At 46.4% G+C, this 18,249-nt stretch overlaps 1 protein-coding gene across 3 annotated transcripts in view; it reads right to left on the bottom strand.

The window, feature by feature from the left end:
- The window catches only part of MMRN2 (multimerin 2), a 43,071-nt gene that overhangs the window by 16,922 nt on the left and 7,900 nt on the right, over positions 1-18,249 (bottom strand). For all 3 annotated transcript variants that reach the window (XR_006355057.1, XM_043989592.1, XM_043989593.1), the window contains exons 2-3: positions 705-833; positions 13-119 (exon numbers count right to left, since the gene is read on the bottom strand). Coding sequence is in view for 2 of the 3 variants with exons in the window: in XM_043989592.1 (XP_043845527.1) it covers positions 13-119; positions 705-833 (236 nt within the window). In the remaining variant the exon portion in view is untranslated. The remainder of the gene's footprint in view (positions 1-12; positions 120-704; positions 834-18,249) is intronic.

Below are 18,249 nucleotides of genomic sequence, written 5' to 3'. Positions count from 1 at the left end.
GACCGGTCTTACCGTAATGTTTGCAGTCAGACCCACTGTAACCGGGACAACACTTCCAGACCACAGAGGTGTGGACTTTCTGTTTCACATGATATACTGGCTTCAGGGTGAGCCGGTACCTGAAAGAGGAGGAGACCATAGGTAACCATTCGTGGCTCAGCTGGCACATGCTTCTCCTCTGAAGAAAACCTGCAGGTTTGTAGATCCACCCTCCCCTCTACTCTTCTCAGTCTGACCCATCTCAGCAGTCCACTCTGTCCTGCTCCTTCCCTCTGCCTGGAATTTTCTTGTTCTTCCCAAGCCAGGACCAGGCACTCTGACAGTTTCCCTTGGTACCCGTTGATGAGGAGAAACAGAGAGAGAGACAGAGAGACAGAGATAGAGACAGGAACAGAGAGAAAGACAGAGACAAAGAGAGAGAAACACAGACACAGAGAAAGACAGAGAGCGAGCAACAGAGGGAGAGACAGAGAAATGCACAGAGGGAAACAGAGAGACAGAGACAGAGTGACAAAGAGACAGAGAGGGACAGAGGGAGAGGCAGAGACAAGAGACAGACACAGACACAGAGAGGGAGACAGAGAGACAGACAAACACCAAAAGACAAAAACAGAGAGACAGAGAGATAGAGACAGACAGACAGATCTTCGATAAAGTCCTTCCCTTTTCATCAAATCCCCAGTATCCCCCTGGATCCTACTCACATGACTTTGACCTTCTGACAGTCAGGAGTCCCAAGAGGACAGGGCTGTTGAGAATGGACAAGGAATTTCTCAGTTTTGCAGGAGGCTACAAAGGTGATCAGCCTGGTTTGCTGGTAGGGGCACCAATTTCTAGAAAGAAAGGGACAAGGGAGAAATCAAAGAATTATTATTTAATGTTCATTTCATAAATTCTCAGAATCTTAGCATTGGAAGAGACTTTGAAGGTCATCTTGTCTGAGCCATACCTGAAGGGGAATCCCCTCTATAATAGTTCCAATCACTGATCATCCAGTGTCTCCTTTAAGATCTCCAGTGATGGAGAACCGGCCCATTGCTTCCAACGGCAGCTCATTCTACTCTTGGCCAGTTGTGAGTGTTAGGTTTTCTTATTGTTGAACTGAAATCTTCCTTTCCTCAATATCCCTTCATTAATCCTAGTTCTGACCTCTGGGACCAAGTAGTAGAACTCTAGACCCCTTTTCACATAACTAGCTCATCAGATACTTGAATAGTCTTCAATTTCCTCCCACTCGAATCACTCAGCTGATGCTCATATTTCTTCTTATCTGGATGCACCAGGATCCCCTTCCCTATCAATATCATTTGTGAGTAATACCCCCAGCCCCACCCCTCCATGAAGTGCTTAGCCTAGAGTGCCTTTCTCAGGATCCATTAGCACTTGTCCATGAGCACTTAACATCTCCCTCTTCAGATGGAGAAACTGCATTATTAATTCTTGTTCCCCCACCTACCCCCATTTGACTAAATGCTCTGACTGGAGGCTGGTTTGGAAGTCCTACCTGCTTCCCTCTCTCCTTACCCCCATGTAGGGGTTCTCAGTCCCTTCTGTGTCATGGACACCATGGACAGTGTTTGGAGTAGGCAAGGGTCCTTTCTCCCAATGAGGTTTTAACTTCATTCAAATAAAGCAATAAGATTAGAAAGGAAACCCATTATATCAAAATATAGTTATTAAAAGACAAGTTTACAGATTCCAGTTCAAGAATTCTGGCTTTAGCATCATTTCCAGTTTCCATTTTGGACCCTTGGAATTTGCCAGCCTCAACCTCATGAACTGAGATGCTGGAGCACTTGAGGGCTAGTTTCCAGGGGAAGCAGGACAATAATAATCTGGAAAGTAATAAACAAGGAACCCACGTCTCCTCCTGACTTTTTGCACAATTTTGGGAGTGGAAGATACATGTCAACAACCCAAGAGGCCAAGCTGCCTGCCCAGACTCACAAAACAAAACTGGCAGCAGAACCAGGATTAGAACTTAGAACTTTAACATTTAATTTTAATTAATTAATTGAATTTTGAATTTAAAATTTTCCCAATAATAAAAATGTATTTTCTCCCTTCTATCCCTCATCAATGAAAAAGAAAAATAATACTATAATAAATATTCCCCCCTCCTCCACCCCAGTCTCTGTCTGTCTCTCCTCTTTCTCTCTGCCTCTCTCTCTCTGTCTCCTCTCTGTCTCTGTCTCTGTCTTTCCCCCTGGTTTCCAATTCTAGTTTTTCCATTTCACCACCTGTGTAACATTCAGTAAGCCATGCTTCTTTTCTGGACTCTATTTTCTCATCTGTACAGTGAAAGGAAAGGACTAGCTGACATCTGAAGTCCCCTTCAGCTCTAAACTCTTGACACTTTGTCTCCCAACCCTAGTACCTTCTCACCAAAGGGAGTAACCACAGCTCACATTCTACATCATTCAGAGTTGAAAAAGCACCTTCAGTTTGCTTTCTGTCTTGGGGAGGGGGGAGGAAAGGGGCGTGGGAGAAAAATTTGGAACTAAAAATCCTATGAAAACGAATGTTAAAAAACTATCCTTGCATGTAACTGGAAAATAAGAAAATGCTTTTTAAAAAAAAGAAAGAAAAAGCACCTTCCTTGTGACAACTGCAGGGGGTCGCTGGGCAGGAACAAGAATCATGACTGTAATCATTTTGTAGATGAAGAAACAGGTCCCTGGAGGGGTGTCCATGGACCCCGCAACTAGCAAGGGTTGGAGTCAGGATTTGAAGCCTGTCTCCTGAGGCTGCTGTTCTTTCCACTCTGCCCTGTTGCCTCTCCTTTCTACCTAGATTAGGGAGCTATGAAATGGCTGGGTGCATAGTAGGGTGGGAATCATGAAGCAGATCCTACAGGCAGAACTGGGGCAGTTAGGTGGCGCCATAGTGCACAGGGCCTTGGGCTTGGAATCTGAAAGACATCTTCCTGAGTTCAAATCTGGTCTCAGACACTTACTAGCTGTGTGACCCTGGGCAAGTCACTGAATCTTGTCTGCTTCAATTCCTCATCTATCAAATGAGCTGGAGAAGGACATATCTTTGCCAAGAAAACCCCATGGTCATGGAGAGGTTGTTGTTGTTGTTATTGTTATTATTTGTCCTTCATCCTCAAAGAGGATCATGGCATTGGGGTGATGTTGTGACTTGCACTGAATTGGATTTAAGTGAGGGAGGGCTGTGCAAGGTCATCAAACTCACCCTCTCTTCAAAAGCCATCTGGGTCCAGTGGCAGGATATATATCAAGACAACTGTAGATGGGCCCTGGATGTTTGAGGCAATTAGGATTAATTGACTTGCCCAGGGTTACATAGCTAATGTCTGAGGTCAGATTTGAACTCAGGTCCTCCCAACTTCAGGACCAGTGCTCTATCTACTGTGCCACCTAGTTGCCTCTTCATGGAGAGGCAGACTCGACTGAAACGACTTAACAACAAGAAAAAGTGTGCAGGACTGGGGAAACAGAGACCAAAACGAAACACTTTGCTCTCCAGGAATTTATATTCTCTCAAGGGGACAGAACATTTCATTAAAAAAAGACATACAAAGTTAGGATAGGTGATGTGGCAAAAGGATAAAGTGCTGGCCTTGAAGCTGGGAGGATCTGGGTTCAAGTACTGTCTTGGGCACTTACTGGCTGTTTGATCCTGGGCCACTTTCCAAGGCTAAAAGTTGAAGAAAAAAGACTGTTCTGCTCTGGGAGAGGGAGCTTTCACATTTGGGAATTCTCTATACCATTCCTATTACAGCTCTGATCCTTGCTCCTTTATTTTCTTCGATACTTATTAGTATGAATTATTCTAATTATCTAGTATTTATCTAGTGCTTTAAGGTTTGCAAAGCACCTTATACAACAGTCTGTGAAGTTGGTGCTCCGTTATTTTTCTCATTTTACAGATGGGGAAACTGAGGCCAAGAGATGTTAAGTGATTTGTCATGTTCCCACAGCTAGTAAGTGTCTGAGCAGGATTCAAACTCAGGTCTTCTGACTCCATCTCCCATGTTCTATGTGCCAAGTTGATACAAAGTTATACAAAACAATTTAAAGAGGGTAGGTGGATGGGTGGGTGGAAATTGGGAAGGAGACCAAATATGTTTTCTGAATACCAGACTGAGTCACGGGGAGGGAATTTGGAAATGTCAGGGCATGATTACGGAGCGGTCCTTGATATGAAATGTCTCATTGTTGTAAGAAAGGGGCGAGGCACAAGGGGCCTTTTTCTGATAAAGCTCCTTTGAACTCTGTGTGTGTGTGTGTGTGCGTGCGTGCGTGTGGCCATGCTTTATGTGAAAGCACAGGAACCAAAATACTTATAACTCAGATTTTGAAGGAAAACACCGACACCAAATCTGCCCTTGGGAACAATAGCCAACATCATAAATCACAGAGGGTGGGGACCGATAATACTTACTCTGCTTAGCTCTAGAGGACCAAAGCAGGAGGGAGGGGGAGGGGGAGCTACAACTAAGCAACAGTTAGACATGGTGTAAGGGAAGCTCGGAGCTGTCCGAGCTGCTGGGCTCACTCTCACTGGAGGGCCTTGGGCAAAGCCTGGTGGACCACTTGTCTCAGTGTGCAGGAGAAGGGGTGCGTGTGTTCCAAGGATCCTTAGGTGGTCATCTCATGCTGTAGGTCCAAGGAGAGGTGCCTACGGTCACACAGACAGTGAAAGGCAGAAGGAGCTTGCAGTAGATGGTCTTGGAGGCTTTCTGAGATTCTCTGATTCTGAGAAATGTCCAGCTGTGTATCAACCAGATACACTGACAGGCACCTTGTAGCTCAGGCAAGGGAGACCCAGATCCAGTGGGAACAGAAATCCCTAACGATGCTTGTCCTCAGGATATGGTGTGTCCGATGGAGGCCAGTGGGCTAGACTGGAGCTGTGGTGCTCCAGAAATGGCCCTCTGGTATCTGGTACTGAGACTGACATGGAGAATCACCCTGCCCACTGGCTGCTACCCAATGTGGAGCCTTTGGGTATAATACAAGGTGGACTTTTGGATGGATGGATGTGTGTGTATGTGTGTGTGTTAGAGAGAGAGAGAGAGAAGGAAGAAGAAGAAGAAGAAGAAGAAGAAGAAGAAGAAGAAGAAGAAGAAGAAGAAGAAGAAGAAGAAGAAGAAGAAGAAGAAAGAGGAGGAGGAGAGGAGAGACTAGATTCTGTGTGCTTGGGGTTTTTATATGAATGTGATTCTGGGTATATGAGGGGATTGAAGTAGGCTGGTGTTTAATGTAGATGTTGAATAGGGTGGCACAGGACCCACCAGGTTGGAAACTGAGAACTGAGAAGAGTTTGGGTGGAATACTGCAGCCAAAGTCGAAGTCTGCCCCGCTTTGAAATGATGCTTGTGGTGTGAGGAGTGTGGGGGAGGCAGGAGAGGGGGAAAGAAAGTGGTACAGGATTATTTATTTTTACCCTTCTGGTCCTTGGGTGTGGAACGGGTCTTGGATTCAATGGGAAGGTGACTCAACTGATAGAAAATTAAGCCAACTAGGCGGAGTAGGTGGAAACAATCAATGGCTGGTCTCCAATCCAAACAGAGGTCTGCTCCCCTACTTCCCTTGGGTCTCCCTGAAGGGCAAGGTTTGGGAGGTGGCATCTCAAGGGGCCCATTAATTTGGGAACATAGAAGGCCTTAGATACTGGAGTGAGTGGTTTACCCACTTCCAAAAAGGAACCGAGAAAGACAACTCGTCCAGCAGTCTGTGTAGCTCAGTGGTTATGGCTTGGGATAGACATTTATCCTCCAGGCATGATCATGAGACGTGAAAGGAGCATAGGATTTAGAGGTAGAGAGGGCTACAGAGGTTATATGGTTTAACATCCTCATTTTATAAATCAGGAAACTGAGGTCTAGACTTGTGGAGTGTCTTTTCCAAGGCTAATCACGCGGTAAACAGCAAAATGAAAAGTTAAACCTATGTTCTCTGACTCCAAATCCCGTACTCTTTCCAAGGAGTGTGGCCCTCTGCAAAACCAAGGAGCGGGGAAATTCAAGGACGGGGGTCATCATCTGATGGTACCATGCTTCCCAAACTCAATTATCTTTAGGCTTTTTAATTCACCCCACTCCCACTCACCATCTTGTATTAGGCTAATGTGGTCAGTCAAGAAGCTCTTAATAATCTCTGTGCCAGGAAAGGAGGCAGGTAGGTAGCACAGTGGGTAGAATGCCAGGCCTGGGAATTGGGAAGACCTGAATTCAAATCTGGCCTCAGACGCTTCCTGGCTGCGTATGCCTTGGCAAGTCCCTTCACCCTGTTTGCCTCAGTTTCCTCATCTGTGAAATGACGGAGAAGGAAATGGTAAAACCCTCCAGTATCTTTGCCAAGAAAACCCTAGATGGGATCATGGAGAGTCAGACACAACTGAACAACAGCAACATATACCAGGAGCCAACAACCCTTGGCTTCTCTAGATACTCAAGGGCAGGGGTTCTTAACCACTTGTGTGTCCAGACCCCTTTGGGCCATCTGGTGGAACCTATGAACCTACTTACAAAATGAGGCACAAAATAAAACACACGGGATTACAAAGGTAAATGATGCTATTGAAATGCAGTCATCGAAATAATTTTTTTGAACAGGTTCATGGAGCCCAGGGTAAGAGCCTGATGTGGTGGAAGGGCTGATGTTAGGAGCCTCCACGAACAGGAGGCAGTGTGGTACCTTGTCCACGGGCCTGAATCTGAAGCCTGCCTCATCTCTTCCTACCCTTGTGACCTTGTATCTGTAAGTCACCTCCTCGGTAAAATAGGGGGCTCACTGGCTTCCAACGTCCTTCCTTCCTAAAGCCTACGAGGCATAATGAGGCTCAATGAGAATCACAATCTACCCAACGTCCATTTTCCCTCTGGTCAGGTGGGATGGTTCGGGCCTGAAGGGTTCTGAAAGCTCCACAGTGAGCGTGTCTAATGGTTATTCCATCTCAGCAATGATCCTGAGTGGAAAGTAAAAGCCACCATTTGGGATTGGCTCCATCCTCGTTGGTCCTCTGCCAGCCCCCTCTGAGCCTGGAGCCTGTGGGCATCAGCAAATCCAACCACGCTCCCCAGCCTCTGTGCTGGCCTCAGGAGGAGAAATGCTCCGGAAGGGAGGGTGGCACTGCCTCTCTGACCCAGGGGATTGGGCGATCTCTCTCCCCTGGGGCTGTAAGGGAAAAGCAGGGGGGTCCAGTGGGCAGAGAGCTGGTCTTGGAGACAGGAATCCTGGAGTCCATGTCTGCCTCTGACACGTACAGGCTGTGTGGCACTTGGACAAATCACAAAACCTCTAGGAAACTGCAAGGCTGTAAGTTACCACATAGGTGTCAACCTGTGCCAGTGGAGGGAGTTTCCTCACCCAAGAGTTCCCTGTATCAATGAGATCACAGGCCTTGTCCAAAAGAAACCAAACTCAACCCTGGGTTGTGGTTCAGGGCTCACCCCTCCTTTTCACTCCAGCCAACACTATGGGTCACCTGAAGTCTCCTCCCCAGATTGGAAGCCACCTGAGGGGTCCTCTAACCCAACTCCCTCAATTACCCTCCAAAATATCAGTGACTATTATGTGCCTGGCACTGTGCTAGGCGAGGGGTACAGATCAATCAACAAGCATTTATCAAGCACCTGCTGTGTGCAAGGCTCTGTGTATTAGACTGGGGCTACACATCTATCAATCGACAAGCATTTATTAAGCACCTACTACATGCAAGACTATGTACTAGATGGGTTGCACATCAATCCATAGGCACTTATTAAGCACCTACTGTGTGCAAGGCACTTTGCTAGGCAACAACCAAACTAGATCCTGCCCTCAAAGAGCTTCTGTTCTGCTGGAACATAGCAAAAGAAAAGGGCTGTAGGTGGAGATACAACATGGACATGGGTTAGTAAATACAAAATCATTCTAGAAGGGAGAGGGCAGCATGACCTAGCAATAGAATGCTGTGGCTGGGAATCAGGAGGCCCTGAGTTTGAATCCTGCTTCAGACATTCTCACTGTATGACCCTGGGCAAGTCACTCGTCCCCCTGAGCCTCATCTTCCTCAAAGGCACAGGTGGACTCAATGACCTCTAATGACCTCAGGTCCTTCCTAGACCTGAATCTAGGCTCCCCCAATCTTTGACCAGAGTACCAGCAAGAGGAGGGTTTAGAAGGAGGGGGGAGGAGATCCCGGGGGGCTTCCCAAAGAACACGGAGCCTGAGCTGAACTTCAAAGGAAGGTGGGGACAGAGGCTGATGGAAGAGCTCAGAGGCTGGAGAGAGAAGTCAAAGTGGAAGAATTCTGAGTAGTCCAGTTTGGCTGGACAAATAGTATGTGAAAGGGAATGATAGGAGAAACAGACTAGGAAGGAAAGAGAGACAGAAATCAGATTGGGGAGGGCTTTAACCGTCAGACTGAGGACTTTTTAATTGTAACTAAAGAGGCAAGAGGGAGCTACTGAATATTTGTGAGGAAGGTAGCTTCAGTCTGAGCTGTGGCTAAGAAGGTTATTTTGGCAGCCGTGTGGAGGCCGGATTGGAGGAGGGAAGAGGCTGGAAACCACGAAACCAATCAGGAGGTTATTACCATAATCCGGGAAAGTGTCAGTGAAACGTCTGAACTAGGTTGTTGGCTATGGGAGGAAGAGCAAGGAACAGATAGGAGAGTTGTCATGGGGGCCAGAATCAATAGGATTTGATTCACTAAGGGGGATGAGGGCAAGGAAAGAGTTAAGTGAGACTGAGCTTTGGAACCCAGATGACTCAAGAGAAAAAGAGAAGTTTTGAGGAGGGATGGATTTGGGGGGCAGAGGTAGGGAGGGTGGGTTCTGTTTTAGACTCATTGGGTTTGAGAATGATGGTAGAACATTTAGTGAAGATGTCCCACAGGCAGCTGGTGATAGGGGCCTGAAGTTCAGGAGACACATTAAGGCTGTAAATGTAGATTGGGAAGTCACTGATGTCAAGATGATCATATATTCAGAGATCAAGGGGCCCAGAGAGATTATCTAGTCCAAAGCTTGTCATCTGTCAGATAAGGAAACCGAGGCCCAGAGAGGTTCCCTGATTTGCATGAGGTCATAGAATCATGAGTGCAGAGTTAGAAGGGACTTCATACCCAGCATGCCTCAGTCTTGTAGCTGCCCCCACCCCACCCCATTCCTGCAAAAGAAGGAAGAAAAGTGTATTTCCTCATCTCTTCTTCAAAGGGGCACACATCTAGAGATGGAAGAGAACTCAGAGGCCATCCAGTCCAGCTCTCATATCTGAGACTGAATAGATGAAGAACCAAGATCAGGGAGGTCCGAGGTGACGCAGACAATGGCAGGGTATTTAGATTTTGGAGGGAAGGAAACTAGCATTTCTTGAGTGCCTATTATGTGCCAGACACTTTATGAATAGTGTTTCATTTGATCCTTACAGCAGAACTGTTGTTTTACAGTTGGGGAAACTGAGGCAGGCAGCAGTTAAGTGAATTCCAGGAGGCTGGATTTGAACTCGGGTCTTGCTGACTCCAGGTCCAGTGTTCTATCTACTGTACCACCCAGCTGCCTCTTTGGCCTAGCTCTTGCCTAGTGGAAACTTAGCCCATGTTTGATTGAATGTGGGGTGGCAGAAAATGTCAGCGGGGTCTTGGGAACACACTAGTTCCCGTTTATTTCTTTTTCCATCTTGTTCTTGGCTGTAGCTCCAGCCTCATCAACAGGCCTCACTCTGGGCTGGCCAGAGCAGCCGCTTTCCTGGAGAAGTGGCAAAGGCCAGTCCTGGAGGGAGGCCCCCATTGTTCTCACTTCCCTCAGGGGCCCCAGCTTTCTCGAAGGCCAAGGGCAGTGGGATGTTCCCCCTCCTCGTAGCACCGCTTCCCTCCCCTTTCCAATTTTTATCGGCTCCAAACACCCTGGTAGGCAGGCGTGCCCTTCTCTTCCTGTAAGAACACCACCCACTGCCCCCCTCGTCATGGGCCAGGCTCATTAGAGCATGCTGGGAGCATGCTCTGGGTGACTATTGGCAGGGTGGGGGAGGGGGGAGGGCAGAGGGCACGGGGTAGGGGGTGGATGTAGGCAGCCAGCCATCTGTCCCATAGATGGTCTGGGGCATGCCCACTCCCACCTTGACCCTGGGATCAACAGCATCCTATCACAGAGCTCTTGGCTCATGGGACTCCTTCCCAGCTGGCTGTGAATGGCTTTCTCCCTTTGAAAAGAGGCAGACATTATAATGACCAAGCAGAGTACAATGCAAAGCATGCTTGCTTTGGGTGGGGGGGAGGAGGGCCTGGGTTCAAATTCTGCCTCTGTAATCTTGACCAAGATCATTGGTTGTTATATTTGTTGCCTTTGCTCAGCTTCCTTTCCTTCTCCTTTTCTATGCTTTGCTATAAGGGGTGGCTATCTGCCACAGGGGGAAATGGAGGCATCAAAACAAGATATATTAAAAATGAAAAAGGAGGGGGCATCTAGGTGGCGCAGTGGCTAAAGCACCAGCCCTAGACTCAGGAGGACCTGAGTTCAAATCTGACCTCAGACACTTGACACTTACTAGCTGTGTGACCCTGGGCAAGTCACTTAACCCTCATTGACCTGCCTTAAAAAAAAATGAAAAAGGGTGGATAATCCTCAGAAAAGTTGCTTGATTTGCTCAAGAGTATAATTCCATAATGCAGCCTGATTGAATGAGTAAATGCAAGGCTAATGGTGATGGGTTTTTTTGTTTGTTTGTTTGTTTTTTGTTTTTTCTGCAGGGCAATGGGGGGGGGTAAGTGACTTGCCCAGGGTCACAAGGCTAGTAAGTGTCAAGTGTCTGAGGTCAGATTTGAACTCAGGTACTCCTGAATCCAGGGCTGGTGCTTTATCCACTGTGCCACCTAGCCACCCCCCCATGGTGATGGGTTTTTAAAAAAATAACAGCTAGGTGGTTCAGTGGATAAAGCACCAGCCCTGGATTCAGGACGACCTCAGTTCAAATCCTGCCTCAAACACTTGGCACTTATTAGCTGTGTGACCCTGAGCAAGTCACTTAACCCTCATTGCCCCACTCCCCCCCGCCCAAAATAATAGCTAGCAATTCTATCTTGCTTTAAGGATTGTAAAGAGCTTTACAAATATGCTTTCCTTTGAGCCTCACAATAATCCTGGGAGGTAAGTGCTGTTATTATCTCCATTTTACAGATGAGGAAACTGAGGCAGATAGAAGTGACTTGCCCAGGGTCACACAGCTAGTAAGTGTCAAGTGTCTGAGGCTGGATTTGAACTCAGGTCCTCCTGAATCCAAGGCCAGTGCTTTATCCTCTGCACCACCTAGCTGCCCCCCAGAGGTGCCATTCTTATCCCCATGCACACACATATCTCCCTAAGATAAGGAAGCTATGGCTATACATATATGTATGTAGACATTTTATCTTCCCTCCAGAGATCCAAGGTTTCCTCGTGAGGGCAGATTTTGGTGCAGTTTTAAAAAATATCTCCAGTCTCATGCCTTGCACATAGTAGGTGCTTAATAAATGTTTAGTAATTGATAATCAGATCTGGGATATGAACCAAATGCAGAATGTGTTAGGCCAATGTATTTGGTGCTGAATTGGGGAGGTCAGGAGTGACTTTGGGCTCCCTTTGTAGAGTTCCCACCCCACCCCATAAATCGACCATGGTGGGCAGCCCCATGTAGGAGCCTGGAGAAGGGAGCCTTGGATTCTCTTCCCAAATGCTCGACTCTCTGTGACCTTGGGAAAGCCATCTTCCCTTCTTTGCTGCTGAAGTGGAGGCCTCTGATCAGAATATTCAGAATCTTGTTTGAAAGAGCTTGGGAGCTCCTGGGGGACAGAGAGAAGGAGAGAAGGCCTGCTGAATTCTTCATCTTCCTTATTGGCACTCTCTGTGATTACTCTCCCCAGAGCCTTATCTGAATGTCAATGATCCTATCGCTGAAGTCTGAAACCCTTTCCGGCTTGGCCAAACACAGAGAGAGGTTTTCAGCATCACTTGCTTTTTGTCTAAGTGTTGTGTTTTGCTTGTATGTTACATTTACATTACATTTACTCCCACTTGGAGACAGATCTCTTGTAACAAAGACAGTTAAGGGAAATGAATAATCCTGTGAGCTCAGCTCAAAGGACATTCCATACCTGAGCACCCCCTACCTCTCTATTTAAAAATAAATGGACATCAAAGGATATGAACAGGCAGTTTTCTGATGAAGAAACCAAAGCTATCTATTCCCATATGAAAAAATGCTCTAAATCTCTAATGATTAGAGAGATGCAAATTAAAACAACTCTGAGGTACCACCTGACACCTATCAGATTGGCTAAAATGACAAAAAGGGAAGATAATAAATGTTGGAGAGGCTGTGGGAAAATTGGAACACTAATGCATTGTTGGTGGAGCTGTGAGCTGATCCAACCATTCTGGAGAGGAATTTGGAATTATGCCCAAAGGGCTATAAAGCTGTGCATACCCTTTGACCCAGCAATCCCACTTTTAGGTCTTTTGCCCAAAGAAATCATGGAAGGGGGAAAGGGACCCACATGTACAAAAATATTTATAGCTGCTCTTTATGTGGTAGCAAGGAATTGGAAGTTGAGGGGGTGCCCATCAATTGGAGAATGGCTGGACAAGTTGTGGTATATGAATACAATGGAATACTATTGTGCTGTAAGAAATGATGAGCAGGAAGAGTTCAGAGAAACCTGGAGGGTCTTACATGAGCTGATGATGAGTGAGATGAGCAGAACCAGAAGAACATTGTACACAGTATCATCAACATTGAGTGTTGACCTACTGTGATGGACTATATTCTTCTCACCAATGCAATGGTACAGAAGAGTTCCAGGGAACTCATGATGGAAGAGGATCTCCAAATCCAAGAAAAAAAAAGAAAGAAAGAACTGTGGAGTATAGATGCTGATTGAACCATATTATTTCTTTTGTTTTGGGTGCTGTTGTTTTTTTTTTCTATTTTGAGGTTTTGCATCACTGCTCTGATTCTTTCTCTTGTAACAGGATTAATGCAGAAATAGGATTAATGTTATTATGTGTATATATATGTGTGTGTGTATATATATATATATCTATATGTATATGTATAGAGATATATAGATATAACCTATATCAGATTACCTGCTGTCTAGGGGAGGGGGGAGGGAGGGGAGGGAGGGAGAAAAATCTGAAATTGTAAAGCATGTATAAACAAAAGTTGAGAACTATCTTTACATGTAACGGAAAAAATAAAATACCTCATACATTTAAAAAAAAAATAAATGGACAGGTGGCAAAGTGGATAAAGCACCGGCCCTGGATTCAGGAGGACCTGAGTTCAAATCTGACCTCAGACACTTGACACTTACTAGCTGTGTGACCCTGGGCAAGTCACTTAACCCTCTTTGCCCCTCAAAAAAACAAACAAACAAACAAACAAAAAATAAATGGACAGAAATTGATTTTCTCTCCTTTCCATGCTCCATTCCATTGAAAAAAGAAAAGAAAAACATATTTTTGGTAACTTGTTTTCAAAAGCTCCCATATCCTACAGGGATGTGGGATGTCCAACCCCAGCCTCTCTGAATCTGAAATTGGAGGTTTGTCTCAAAACAAGTGAATATCAGGAAAGGTGGGTGGTGGAATTGGGAGGTGGGGGTAGGAAGGGGCATCTCCCAAGTGTCGGAGAGCTTCTAGCTCTACTCCATCAGAAACTCAGGCTTCCCTGTGTGTCCCCTGCCTGTGACAGGGGAGTTTTCCCCTTGTCTTGCTAGGGCCCAGCACCCCACCTCATTTCCCCACTGACTGTTCACTGTGTGCCACACCCAGGCTTCAAGCTACTCCTTTTTGATTCAGGGAATAGACTGTCTAGCTTGTGTAACCTGCCTGTTAATGTTTGTATTTCTATCTCTAGCACTTAAAAAGTGACTGGGATATAGTAAGTGCTTAAAAAATGCTTTCTCTCTCTCTCTCTCTCTCTCTCTCAAATTTGGCCTTACATACTTACTACCTCTATATGACCCTGGGCAAGTCACTTAATTTTTGTCTGCCTCAGTTTCCTCACATTACAAAATGGCAATGATAACAGCAACTACCTCCAAGGGTTGTTGTGAGGATAAAATGACATGATATTTGTAAAGTGCCTTGCAAACCTTAAGGAGAGATAGATAGTAGTGCTAGTATTATTTTTTTTTAATTTTTTTTTTTAGTGAGGCAATTGGGGTTAAGTGACTTGTCCAGGGTCACACAGCTAGTAAGTGTTAAGTGTCTGAGGCCGGATTTGAACTCAGGTCCTCCTGAATCCAGGGCCAGTGCTCTATCCGCTGCGCCACCTAGCTGCCCCTGTATTATTATTAATAATAACTTTTAACTCTGCTATTTATTACCTTGTGACCCTAGGCAAGTCACATAATCTCTCAGTTTTCTCATGTGCCTTCAGGCCTTCTAGGCCTAGATCTGAGATTTTAGGGCAGGAATCTTAAGTTCTCACTCCTTTGGGTGGGATTGGCTGGCTTCCAAGGCCTGTTTCTGGGCTATGAGGAAGGAAGTCGAACTCTCCTGGGATACTCAGTCACTTGGGTGACAGGAGGGGTGGTAAGCCCTTCAGCAGATAGAGGCAAGTTGGGGGAGGGGCATCAGGTGGAGATGCTGAGCAGACTACGGATGATATGGGCTCAGGAGAGAGATGAAGGGGGGCGGGGAGAATCTGTCCCCCTAGTTCTGGCTGTGGGATCCCAGGGCTGCCGCAGACATGGACGTGGGTTTTGTAGTTGTTGTTGTTCAGCTGTGACCAACTCTACGTGACCCCATTTGCGGTTTTCTTGGCAGGGATACTGGAGGGGTTGGTCATTTCCTTCTCCAGCTCATTTTACAGATGTGGAAACTGAGGCAAACGGGGTTAAATGACATGCCCGGGGTCACACAGCTAGTAAGTGTCTGAGGCTGGATTTGAACTCAGTCTTCCTGACTTCTGGCCCAGTGCTCTATCACCCAGCTTCCCCTTTGCAGCAGGTACCCTCCTATTAAGCCCCCTCTCACTTCTCTTCCCCCACCCCCCACATCTTTCTCTGTCACTTCCTGCCTGCATGGAATTAGTCACCTCCCTCCGCGAAGACCCTTTGGCCTTGAGCCAACAAAGAGATTTGGCTTCCTGTGCTAATACTAGCAGCGACATACTATCCCCTCCTATGAGGGCTGCTGGCTCTGGCTCTCTCTCTTACCTTTGGCCTGTCCTCTCTGGCCTGGTTAATTTTCCTAGAGGAAATCTACCAGCCTGAGTCACTTCTCTCTGGGCCTCAGTTTTCTCATTTGTAACAGAGGTTGGGGGACAGCTGGGTGGCTCAGTGGATAAATCACCGGCCCTGGATTCAGGAGGACCTGAGTTCAAATCCGGCCTCAGACACTTAACACTTACTAGCTGTGTAACCCTGGGCAAGTCACTTAACCCCAATTGCCTCACCAAAAAAACAAAACAAAAAAAAGAAAAAGAGGTTGGCCAAATAATCTCTAGAGTCCCCTTTCAGATCTAAATTCTATGATAGATAATAGATAGATGGATGAATGGATAGAGAGATGATAGACAGGTAAGTAGATAACAGATAGATGAGTAGATAGACGATTGAAAAATTAATGGATAGAAAAATGATAGGTTATAGATGAAGGGAAAACTAGCTTAATAGATGATAGGTAGGGTAGCTAGATGTATGAATGGATAGATTAATAGATACACAGATGGAGAGATGGGAAGACAGATGACAGATAAGTAGATAGGTAGATAACAGGAAGACAGGTAGATGGTTGATAGGTGGATAGATGGGAAGATGGGGAGGTAGATTGATAATAGGGCATTTATTAAAGCTCTTACTGTGTAAAGCACTGTGCTAAGTCCTGGGGACACCAACACAAGTAGACATTCTCAAGGGGAGGACAACTTGAAGGGAAAGGAGGCGGTTGGGGAGGGGGCAGGGTCCCTGCATGGGGCCACAGCTACTGCTGAGGGGATGAAGGAGCCCTGAGAGTGAATGCAGCTAGGAATGAAGGGATCCTGGCTGGGGTGGTCCGGGCTAAGGACTCACCAATCAGGGGAGCAGGCCCCTGGATGGAGGTCTCTCTAGGCTGATGAGAAGGGAAACAGACTGAACCCAGTTCTCTTTCCACTGCATCCTGCTCCTGGTGATTAGCCCCATCTCTGCCTCGGAATAACCCCGGGACTGTCAAAAATCCCCTTGCTTTCTCTATGCCTCAGTTTCGTTCTCTCTGATGTGAAAGGGCCGGGCTTGATGATCTATGAAGCACCATTTAGCCCCAAATCCTCTGAGCCTAAATAGCGACTGGTCCTGGCTTTACCTCTATAGCTCATGTGGCCTCAGCACCACGTGGTCCATGGGCTTCTGAGACCCCGAGATCTGAAGCCTTGTCCTGCCCCCCAGCCTGTCTTCCACCTGACTGAGCTACTCCTTCTTCTTCAAGCCAAGGTCCCTGATGGATTCCTGTTTCCAGGACTCTGTGCTTCCCATCTCATTGGCAGAGCTCAGATAACACCACATTCACAGAGGCCAATAGACAGCAGACAATTTTTCTGGGTCTAGCTCCTTGCTCCACCCCCTCCCCCTCTTCCCCGTTCAGATTGCTGAGTCATCCTTTGATGCCCCCACCTCTTCCCTGGGGGATGATGGGAATGACCTTGGCTTCAGAATTAATCATATAAAATAAAAGTAAACACATATATACACAGTAAAGAATATGATGGAATCAGAGAATGTGAGAGGTTGAAGGAACCCCAGAGGCCATCTATTCTAATCTGACAAGTGGCCATCAGGTGCTGGTTAAAGACCACCAGAGACAGGGAGATCACTACCTCCAGAGCCAGCCCATTCCCCTTTCGGATAGATCTGCTCATTAGGCAGTGTGGTGCAGTGGGTAGCGGCACTTGGTTTAGTCACTCAACAAGCATTTATTAAACACTATTAAGCCAGACCCTGTACTAAGCAAGGGAAATAAGACAAATCCCTGCTCTCACAATCCAGTGGGGGTGGGGAGCAACCTGGAAACAGCCCCATACAAATAAGATTTCTACCAGATAAACTGGAAAGATGTTGATGGAACAGACTGAAGCAGGTTATTTTTCACTTTCATTTTTTTCTTTTAATCAAGTTTTCTTGTACAAAATGACAAATATGGTCATGTTTTACATAATCATACATGTATAACCCATATCTGATTGTTGGCCACCTCCGGGAGGGGGCAGGGGAGGAAGGGAAGGAGGGATAAAAATTGGAACTCAAAACTATAAATAAAAATGATTATTATGATTATTATGATTATTTTAAAATAAAGATAAACTGGAGAGAATCAACAGGGGTGAAACACTAAAACTAAGGAGGATTGGGCAAAGCTTTTCCTATGAGATGAGCTTTTAGGTGTGACTTAAGAGGAGCCAAGGAAGCCAGAGGCAGAGCTGAGAGAAAATGCCGGAGTCTGAACAGATGAGTCTGGTATAAGGAAGAGCAAGGAAGCAATGGATGGCAGAGTGTGTGTGTGTGTGTGTGTGTGTGTGTGTGTGTGTGTGTGTGTGTGTGTGTGTGTGTGTGTGTGTGTCTGGGGGAGGGGAGCGGAGACTGGGAAGGCAGGAGGTCACCAGCTTGGGAAGGGTTTTGAATGACAATGAGAATTGTGCATTTTACGTGGGAGGTGGCCAGGAGGCTCTGGAATAAGGCAGACACCTGGCCAGAACTGCCCTTTAGGAAGGTTAATGTAGTAGCTGAGTGGAGGATGGATTGGAGTGGGGGTGGGACTTGAGGCAGGCAGACTCCCCACCCCCCCCCAGCTCAGGATAAAATCCTTGAGGGCCTTTTCCGGAGGTGGGGGGGGGGGTAGGAGGGTGACCATGACAGAGGAAAGAAGTGTATGTATTCAACGTGTGTTCCAAAGGCCACATGAGACTGGTTATGGGGTTAGACAGAAGCCAAAGGTGGTACTTTGGGATCAAGACTTGGGGACAGGCAGCAGGGTGATTCCCTCAACAGGAATGGTGAAATTACTACCCATGTGACCTTGGGCAAGTCACTGGACCTCTCTAAACCTTAGTTTCTTCATTTTCAAAATAAGGAGCCTAGAGTGGATGACCTAGAAGATCCTTTCCAATTCAAATCCTATGCAGGTTTCCCTAATACTGAGCCAAAATATGCCTCTTTACAGCCACTCCCCCCCTTCCCCCATTGCTCCCTAGTTTTCCTCTCTAGAGACATGGGATGAGTTCAATCCTTTTCCTTTAAAAAACTGTTTGTTTATTTGTTATGCCACAGAATTTACAA

This window comes from Dromiciops gliroides, chromosome 2, assembly GCF_019393635.1.
Source record: "Dromiciops gliroides isolate mDroGli1 chromosome 2, mDroGli1.pri, whole genome shotgun sequence".
NCBI lineage: Eukaryota > Metazoa > Chordata > Mammalia > Microbiotheria > Microbiotheriidae > Dromiciops > Dromiciops gliroides.
The sequence above is the reverse complement of the archived record's forward strand: the minus strand, read 5'-3'. Positions and strand labels throughout refer to the sequence as shown.